Source organism: Cnephaeus nilssonii, assembly GCF_951640355.1.
Source record: "Cnephaeus nilssonii genome assembly, chromosome: X".
Lineage (NCBI taxonomy): Eukaryota > Metazoa > Chordata > Mammalia > Chiroptera > Vespertilionidae > Cnephaeus > Cnephaeus nilssonii.
Window position 1 is genome coordinate 73,263,542 of NC_137071.1, and position 10,723 is coordinate 73,274,264.

General features: G+C 34.1%; 1 protein-coding gene and 1 long non-coding RNA gene across 2 annotated transcripts; both read left to right on the forward strand.

The window, feature by feature from the left end:
* The first annotated feature begins 3,233 nt into the window (after positions 1-3,233).
* LOC307095935 lies at positions 3,234-6,845 on the forward strand. The gene is made up of 3 exons (XR_013813240.1): positions 3,234-3,342; positions 4,059-4,154; positions 6,773-6,845. It is a non-coding gene; the product is annotated as an uncharacterized lncRNA (long non-coding RNA).
* A 137-nt stretch (positions 6,846-6,982) lies between these two features.
* On the forward strand, positions 6,983-9,058 carry PWWP3B (PWWP domain containing 3B; the record flags this gene model as incomplete). The annotated part of the gene is made up of 1 exon (XM_079765788.1): positions 6,983-9,058. One exon carries the CDS (start codon positions 6,983-6,985, stop codon positions 9,056-9,058), a length of 2,076 nt encoding a protein of 691 aa, XP_079621914.1.
* Between the last annotated feature and the right edge of the window lie 1,665 nt (positions 9,059-10,723).

A 10,723-nucleotide genomic window follows, 5' to 3' on the forward strand; every position in this document is an offset into this window, starting at 1 on the left:
AATTTATGTTATATTAGATGCAGAACCACGTCAGAATTCTCTACATTCCAGTGACTCCTAATACATAGATATTGCAAATTAATTAATTCACCCACTCACCAGCACACATTTATAGAGCACTTTTTATTTAAAATGATGTAATCACAGTGTACCTTAGTGATTAAGAACATGGACTCTAGAGTCAAATACCTGTAAAAGTTCATGAACCTCTCTAATTCCTCATCTACAAAATGGGAATATTCATAATACCTACTTAAAAAGATTTTATAAGTATCAAAGGAAATTATGTATACAGAGAACTTGGCACAATGCCTGGCACACAATACAGAACACTTTTGGCTTCTATTGTTGTCATTATTATTAATAATATTACTGTTATGCAGAATGAGTCAGTTATGGGGGCTCTCCTCCATAAAATTACCACATGGTATTAAATGAGATAATATGTTATGTACTTGGAATAGTGCCTGGCACATTAAAAAAAACGTTTATAGTTATTAGATATTGTTATATCTATAATTATTACCTGTCTTCATTATAATAATAGTAGTATATTAACATTTATTCTTGGTTATTCTTCTCCTCCTCCTTCTACCTTCTTAAAACAGTAAAATATAAAATATTATATATGGAATTAATGTTTTCCTTTGCATTTTGTTTTGGAAATAGTGAGTTAGTGTAGCATTTCCTGATTTATGTGCAATATAAAAAATAAAATAAATAAAACACTGTATTCTTAATATAAGGACCATACTTTGTGTGCATTTGCTTTTTTTCCAAACATGTGAAATGAGAAGATAGAATGAGAAATATTACATTATAAAATATGTAATTGAATATGTCTCTTTATTTAACTAAAGCCATATTTTCTACTGGCCTAATCTCTTGAATTTATATAGTAATAACCTGAAAGCTTTAAAAATATTAATAAGATTGATATTTTTGTTTATGATTATAAGATGAACTCTTTTATTCTACTAGAAGAGAGACTGGAAAATACAGTGACTTAAGTAAGATAGAAGTTTACTTTTTCACTAAGTTAAAGTTATTGAAATGAGGTAGTACCATTATGAAAGGGTTAAGGTACTTCCATCCCTAGTGAGTTACCTTCCTTTTAAAAAATCCTCATCCAAGGATACCTTTTTTATTCATTTTAGAGAGGAACAGAGAGAGAGAGAGAGAGAAAACACCGATGTGAAAAACTCCAATCAGTTGCCTCCCGTATGTGCCCCAATCGGAGATCAAACCCGCAACCTAGGTATATGCCGTGATTGGGAATTGAACATGCAACCTCTTGTTGTACTGGATGATGCTCCAACTAGCCACTTGGCCAGGGTGTGAGTTACATTCCTTATCTAAGTCACTTGGTCCATAATGGCTCTCTGAATTATATCATAGACAAGTTCTAGAGGGAAAGCAAAAGAAAGAGGGAAAGTGGGAAAAGGCACAAAGTGGCTGTCCAACCCCTTCTGAGGCACCTTCTCTAAATCTTCACACCTATTTTTGAAATTCCATTACATGGTCATAGCTTACAGTAGGGGAGTCTGGGAAAAATAATATTTTAAGTGTTTACATAGTCAACCTGAGTGCAACTGCGGTTCTTGTAATGAAGAAGAATGCAAAGAGTAGATTTAGGGTCAGCAACTAAAAGTTTCTACTGTCCTAGTCATTATAACTATGATACATGGTGGTGAAAAGGCATTAATCATGTAACAGAAGTCTATAAAAGATGGAAAGGGGAAAGTTCCTGTAGAGAGAATGCTATGTGCTCAAAAAAACGTTTCATTCTCCTCCTGAGTCACAGGAAAACTACCTTCTCCAGCCTCTATGGCAGTTTTATCTAGTTGACTGTGACCAGCAGTAAAATTTGCCAGCCCTGGTCCCTAAAAGGTTCCACAAGATTTTCCAACACCCCTCTTTATAAGATTGCTAGCCAGGTACAAATAATGCAATGGAGGACTTCCAGGCCAAAGAAGATGGTAGAGCTGTAGAATGGAAGAAGTTTGAGTCTCTTAATGACTGCTTGGAACAGAGAACCTTTCCCCTTTCTGACCACTTGATGAAGTACATTGAACTTTGACATCAGCAAAACAAAATTTTATGGTTGAACCTCTGAGATTTAGGGGTTTTTTATAGCAGAAAACATCCCATATAATTATTAGAGCCCTTACTAACACACCAGCCTAGAGATCTTCATTATTTATTGGTATTTATTATTCCAATATTAATGCTTATATAAAGATAGATTTTTACTATATATATATATATATATATATATATATATATATATATATATATATATATATATATGTGTGTGTGTGTGTGTGTGTGTGTGTGTGTGTGTGTGTGTGTGTAATATTACATACTACACAGGTACTTCATCCCCAAATATTTTCATTCCCAAAATTAGCACTAATGGTATTTAAAATTGTCTTCCTAAGTTAAAAATCTAAGTTTAAATTTAACATGATAGAATTTTAATGAACAAAATTTGCAAAATTTATTTTAGACATGCATATAAACAAAGGCATGTAAATTTTTAAAAATTAATTTCCCACATTGAATTGCTTGAGTGGAAAATGCCAACAAAACATAAGAAGAAGGAATTGCTAATTATTGATGAGGGTATGTGAAATGTATACTTTACTGCCAAACCAGTAATTTTCAGCCTTTAGTTGGAAACTAAAGTGAAAAAAGTAAATTATAGCATAGCATTTATTATATGATCTCACTTAAAAATAAGAGTGTATTTTAGTAAAACAAGTTTGTAAAGAAATCTCTGAAACTTTCCTGAAGCATTTAAGAGAAGAAATGAAAGGAGTGACTACCATGTACTGGGAACAGAAAAAAATTATTACAAAGAAGTAGTTCTTCATAAAATAATGTACAGTTTTAGTGCAATCCCAATCAAGAGTCTTAGTGAGCTATTTTAATGAAGCATTAGCAACTGGGTTTTAAATTTACCTGCAGAGGTAAAATGCTAGATAAGGCAAGGAAAAATATGAAAGGAATATTTTAAACTAGATTTTTATTTTTTAATAAAGGAATTTGCTACCACTTTTTACCAAGCAGTTACACATTCTAAGGGTCTGAATGGAAATTAAACAGACGCTTGTTGCCATTTCACTTTTAAGTTCCTTAAGGAACATTTTCTACCCTTTAACACTTCAGTAGTTTAACTTGACTGTTGTCCCTCCTCCAATTCAGGGAGAGGCCTTCTGTGTTCCCCATCACAGGGAGGAGGCGGAGCATTCTCTCAGAAGCTTGGAAGCAATCAGTGCCTGGCCATTCTTGGTGGAGGGACTGCATTTCAGGAGGCTGCAGCTGACAAAAAGCTTCAAGGTAATGACTGTCTTAAATCTAGTTATTTTTTAGGGACTTCTCTGGGCCCAAGAGTAAAGATGAGAAAAATAGGAATGGTGGTCTTAAAGTGGGTGAGAAGAGTGTGTGGTTTTGAAAGAATTTCTGGCATTTTAAAGGAATTAATCCTTTAGCATTTCTGTATCTCCCAATGCTTTAAAAATCTACAGTGGGAGAAGAAGTGATCAGATTACAGCCTCTATATCAAGATTTCAGTGCAGTATAGCCATTCCATGCTAATTTATTGACTTGGTATTCCATGTTTATGTTGCTGAAATTTTGTTACTGCTTGAATTTTTAAGCATTTTTACTTTACACAAAAAATGATGGATAAAATATGTGACAGCATAGGAGAGAATACTCTTATGAATTGATTGAAAGGCTATATGTCACCTGTATATGAACATGGAAAGGGGAACATATATGTAGTTGGCTGAAGACACTTGTACATACATATGCATATATATGTGTAATTAGAAAAACAAACTGGGAGAAAATAAACTCCCATGTTGGTCAGCATTTCTCAGTGGTCAGGTTAGCCCATTGCAGCATCTTTAGAGTATATTTTTCCATGATTATTTTTATAACCATGAAAGAAAAGTGAAGCTGAAACAACATATCCATTTTGTTTAAAACACATAAGCATTCATAGACATATGCAGATGTGCAAACATCCTCCCTTTGTTTTTTGCCAATAGTGGACCTTGTCCTGGACCTGATCAAGTGTGTAGCCTAATTGCTGTGTTGGCTACAGCCCTGTGTGTGTCCTCGCAACTCATTCTTTCAAATCACAGGTATGGCTTTGGTCAGCAAGAACTATTTTTCTATATCTTTTAAGAGTGAGATAGAGAAAGGACTTGGTTTATTTCTATAAGCAGTTTTTTAAAATATTGTATGGAATGATGTAACCATACAGTAGAATATTATATATGTAGAGAATAAATATATGTAGTGATTTGAAATGTCTGATAAATAGTATAAAGTGAAAAAAGGAAATTATAGAATAGCATTTATTATATGATCTCACTTAAAAATAAATGTGTATTTTAGTAAAACATAGGTATGCTAGCTACTACAAATATATGCAACCAAGTCTGGGAAAACATATCTGCCACACTATTAATAAGATCATTTGTGTAGCTGGAGAAACAGAGCTGGCTTTACTACTATTTAAAATAGTACTAATATATACTTATTTATTTACTTGGTTTACATCATTAGGTAAAATACTGAGATAAAATGTTGTAAATGTGGGAAAAATATAAAATAATTCATAAAAATCATGTGGGAAATATTTACATAGGAAGATGTTCAAAATATGTTTTTAATTGAGATATGATGTTGGTTTGAAAATATTTATTCCTATATGCAAAAAATTCTGATATTATAGAAAATATTCATAGTGACTATTTGTAGAGTTGTACTTTATTTTGTATATATCTCTCTGCACCTTTTCAATTTTTAATAAGCATCTGTATATTTTTATAATCACAAACATTGTAATTGAAAACTTTATGACCCTGTTATAATCTGACAAAACAAAAACCTTGAACTTAGAATAGAAAATTCAAGAAGCCTGAGAAGGCTTCTGGCTGGCTAAATGTAGTTCATTCGCTTGTCATAAAAAGGATCTGATCATAATTGAAGCCCTGATTATGCGTCCCGTGGAGGTTGCAGTTCTGATTCTGGTCACAAGATGGGGCTTCCCAGGTTTACTGCATTTTCTGTAGGCAACCATTTTTATGAAAATGGGAAACAAAGCAATGAAACATATTTTTGTATTAGTGGACTATGAGACAACATGTAGAGTATTATTAAAATTCCAATGAAAAAAATTATTTTGCAAAGAAGGAAAAATCAACATAATGATTGATGTGCAGATTCAAACAAAATCTATAGTCTTGCTCATAATAGACACAGGGCAATTTGTTACTTCCCTTCTCTCTTATCCCCAGCTCACACTTTTCTAGTCAGAGAGATCATTTCCACATTAACCAAATAAACTGTGTCACAAAGAGAATTTAAAAAGAAAAAGAAGGAAAATAAATATGGCATCTATATCATAGATGAGATTTCATCTCATTCCTGTGTTTCAGAATGACATGCCTTCTAACATTTGGGTAGGAAAGTTTCTATATGCTTTTTCCATTTGTTTGGTTTGAATTTCTATCTCCTTTTATATAGCCGTTCTTCTTTTCAAATGAGAATCAAGACAACTGGGTCACAAGACCAGTTCTATGACACATGTGATACTGGCTAAGGCTCTTCCCATTTCATGAAACATTTCACATTAAAAACTTGTTGAAAACTTGAGGTATAATTTATTTTGCTCCCTGTTCTATAGCCATAACATTGTGTAATTAAAAATCATCAGTTCTAGCCTGGTCAGTGTGATCCAGTGATTGAATGTTGACCTATGAACCAGGAGGTCACCATTCTATTCCAGATCAGGGCACATGCTTGGGTCGTGGGCTCGATCTCCAGTAGGGGGCATACAGGAGGCAGCCTATCAATGATTCTCTCATCATTGGAGTTTCTCTCTCTCTATCCTTCTCTGAAATCAACAAAAAATATATTTTAAAAATAAAAGTCATAAATTCTAGTTTGTGAGAAGAATCTCATGTTAAACCACTATGAAGAAATTGTGCAAGAGGCTATTCAGATTTCTACCTGAGTTTTAGCTGCCTTACTCTCAATAAATCTTTGATAACTATCCTACCCAATTAGTAAACATAGCAACCATTCTGAATCTCTGCCTTCTAAGCTCATGTTTTTAACAAGGTCATTGTGTTATTGTCCGAGCCCAGGAGATGCATACTTTGCCTGCTTTGGGTAAATAGGAAAGTAATTATACCTTAAAAATTATAAAACTGTGTGTTCATCTAGAACAATGCTCCTCAAGTTCTTGGACAAGTTGCAATAGAATAACTTGAGAACTTAGAGATACAAAATGTTGGATCCTATCTAGAATCTTCTGGATAAAACTATCAGGATAAGGCCTAGAAATATAGTTTTATGAAGACCTCTCGATGATTCTGATACATGAAAACTTTGAAGTACCACTGCCCTAGGTATAACAGTAGAGACATAAATGTCCTAAAGGAGTTAATAACATAAATAGAGTCCCTGATTTACCACTGCAACCTTTCCCACCTCTGCCAGCAAGTGCACTGATTCAGTCCTTAATAATCATTTGTAAAATTGTAAGGGCAAGTTCTTGAATTTGAGGTATTATAAACCACTTCTTTAATTTTTACACTCACTTTATATTATGCTGCATTTCCCCCCTCCATATCATGCCCCACTGAGCATTATTCTTTCTTTTATCTCTATTTGTAATTGCTCACCTTCCACTTTGGCAAAATAATCTTGTTTGCTGATAATTTTCTTCTTTTCCTTTTCCCTATTGCAGTATCTCTCATATTGTCCCATTTAAGCAACGGGCTCAAGCATCCTTGGGAAATTCTGCTGGAGAAGAACAGACCAAACAAGCTGTAAACACTTGGTAATTCTAAGACAACGGAGATTTTGGTGAGAGTGTTGTTTTGGGTAGGAACTGCCTTAATAGTGACGAGAATAGCCATTCATCTCAGTCTCTGATAGTACACAAATCTAAGTCATAATGGATGCTGAATATGTCTTATGCAATTGGAAAGACCAGTTATGGCCAGCAAAAGTTTTGTCCAGATGTGAGACTTCATCAAACAGTAAGAGAAAAAAGACATTTTCCCTAGAAGTTCAAATACTCTCAGTAGATGAAAAAATTAAAGTGGAAAGCAAGGAAACAAAGATCCTAAATAAATCTCAAATTGAAGCCATTGCCTCCTCACTAGCAGCACAGTCAGAGGGCAGTTCTCCACCTAGAGAGGAAACAGCTTATGCAAGATCACTAAAAATGGCACTGGGTATTCTGAATAAGAGAACAAATTTGAATCAAACAAGCAGTTCAGATGAAGAAGAGACCACTACACTGTCTCAAAATGTACCACAAAAGCTTTCTAATTCACCCCCTCGTAAAAAGTATCGGAAGCCTAAAGGAAACTTATCAAAGTGTCTTGAAGAAAGTGAAATTCCAACATTTCTGTTACTATCTTCAGAGAGTGATGATTCCCTGTATGATGATAAATCACAAGTGCATGCAACCATTGATACTTTTCCAAGTGAGATGGAAACAAAATCATCACAAAACTCCAGCTGGTGCCAAATTTTCCCTTCACTTTCAGAAGACGATGAAAAGGAGAGCAAGAAAAAGATTGACATCCCAACAATTATGCCTTTGGATTCTACAATCAAAGAGGAAGATGCTTATGTTAAAGAAGAGAAGTTCAATCCAACTTCACCACCAGATATCTTCATTGTGCCAAAAACTTTGAAAGAGGAGCCAGAGGATATCTGCCCAAAGACCCTGGCCATTTCCTCTGAATGCTCTACCTTATTAGAGAATATTGAGGATCCTGGAGAGGGTCCCTCAAATTCATGCTTAGATACCAGCCAGAATCAACCTGTGGAATCAGAGACAGGTGCTCTGACATCCCCCAGTCATTGTTCATGGGAATGTCAGGTTTCATTTAGTGCCTCTAACCGTGTCATGGATTGTTCACTCCATGGGAATAATGATAGAAGTGGCCAGAATCCAGATTTTGAGGAATATGGAGAAGAACTCCAAGCTTCTGATAAATCAGTGCCTCTAAATCCTATTGATCCTTCTGTACTAGATGACGATGAGGAAGACGAAGTACTTCCACCCGTTGTTTTTCATTATGAGCCACGTTCATTTGAAGCAGGAATGATAGTCTGGTTTAAATATAAAAAATACCCATTTTGGCCAGCCATAGTGAAAAGCATCAGGCGAAAAGAGAAAAAAGCAAGTGTGGTTTTTGTTGAGGCAAACATGAATCCTGTAAAGAGAGGCATTAGAGTGCTTTTGAGAAGATTAAAAAAATTTGATTGTAAAGAGAAACAAGCACTAGTGGATAAAGCCAGGGAGGATTACAGTGAAAGTATTGACTGGTGCATCTCACTGATTTGTGACTACAGAGTTAGACTAGGTTGTGGTTCCTTTACAGGCTCTTTCCTTGAGTATTATGCTGCTGACATTAGTTATCCAATCAGGAAAGTAATCAAACAAGATACCTTCAGGAACTTATTTCCAAAGCTGCATAATGAAGATTCTATGGAACCGATGGCCATGGCTTCCCAGACCAAGAGAATGTCCTTCAAAAAAATTCTTCCTGACCGAATGAAGTCGGCTCGGGACCGAGCCAACAGGAATCTAGTGGACTTCATTGTGAATGCAAAAGGAACAGAAAACCATCTTCTTTCCATTTTAAATGGCACAAAAGCATCCAGGTGGCTGAAATCATTTTTGAAAGCAAAGAGGTTCACTCCCTGTATTGAAACATACTTTGAAGATGAAGATCAGTTGGATGAGGTGGTGAAATATTTACAAGAAATCTACAAAAAAATAGACGAAAGAATGCTAGCTCGGATAAGAGATGATAAAATTAAATTTATCCTAGAAGTTCTTCTGCCAGAAGCAATCATTTGTTCAATTTCTGCTGTTGATGGATTAGATTACAAGGAAGCTGAAGCAAAGTATCTAAAAGGACCATCTCTAGGATACAGGGAAAGAGAGTTATTTGATGCAAAAATCCTATTTGAAAAGAGACGGAAGCCATCAGCAAAAGAAGCTCACTAAATCACCTGCATGTCTAATCATAACAGGGAGCTTTCATAGATATTAGTTTAAAAAAAAAAAACGCTAACATATTTTTCAGAAACTGAAGGCATTAGGTAATACGTTCAGGTTTTGTTGTGTGTGGTTTTTTGCGATCTCTATGATCTGTCAATATTACTACATCAACATTTCTTTCTTATGCTTCTTTAAAGTCAATTTTATTAACAGATTTCAGCAGTTCTATCTCATACATTTTTAGAATTCATAATTCTTAAATAATTTTTAAAAGAAAGTACTGTTTTGTTTTCTGACATCTTTGTGTCTATGCTGTATAGTTAAATACAGGGTACACAATCATTTGCATATTAAAATTGCACTAGTATTAGATATTAAGCGAGATGATTAGAAAAAAGTCTAAGGAACATTGATTATATTATATATTTTTGCTTAGTTTTTATAAAATATTGGGTTTCTCCTAAGATAGTTGAATTATTTTTCCTGCCATACCTATTTATTTTTGGAAAAAAATATCTGAGACATAGAACCAAAGATAGAGATGCTTTGCTATATATTATAACTGTAATTGCTTTTGCAAGAAAACAATCTGGAATTCAAAAATAAAGTAAATGGATTACCTGCATGCAGTCTATATGTGTGAGAATAACATCTCAGCATGCAGAAAATAATTTTGGCAGCCTGGAACAGGATTGTTCATTCTATACTTCCCTGAAATTCCATTTGTGGAGTGTCTATTATTCAATAGGTGAATAGTTTATTAAACAGACATCATAACTAACAGTATCTGTATCTAAATATAGCCATCTGACCACATGTGGAAGAAAACTAGAGTCATTGTATTCATAGTCTGGCTACTCTAGAGTATGAGTCCAGGCTGACTGCTTAAGAGCCCATCTAGTTTGTTATAAACTGTAGAAAATGCAAACATTTTGTTCTGACTATAGTATCTCTAAATATATAGTCATTTGTTTCAAACCAAGCACTCTGTATATTAGTAAAATAGTTCCAGTTGGTTCCAACAATATAAATACCAACTGGTAAGTCATTCCAGGCTAAAACAAAGAGTAGATGGACCAGAATCTGTGAATTTGGAAATGAGTCATAGAAAAGGCCTCCACTTGGCCGAATGTGACAATTATCCAAATATATTTAAAAGTACACAGCTGACAGTTGAAGTCTGAAACCAATGAATAGTTTATTCTAACTTGAAATAAGACTTTAGTGAAAATAAATGTTATAAGGGCTACTTTATTTTAGAAACTTGACATAAAAATAAACACTAAAGGCTTAACATGAACCTGTCTGCATTTTTATTCTTAGAGTGAGACAAGTGTTACTCTTAGGCTTTTGTTATATGTTTCCATGGCCACATGTTTATGTAAAATTTGCAAAAGTTTGATGTTTTCATTTGTAATAAAACCATTAGATCTTTCATTTTGAATGTTCACTTCATCATACTTCAGATCGTGTAGTTACATAACTGGTATTTCTCTGTTTGGAATTTTGCTTGTTGTAGTTGTCATCATTTTAATGCTTGTTATACATTATCTTATCATTCTAAATAAATATTCACTTTCATGTTTGATTTTGTATTATTTTAAAATAAAGCCTTCCAATTTGCATAAGCTTTAGATTCCATAGAACCTTCTCTTGGTCTGCCTGATAAAG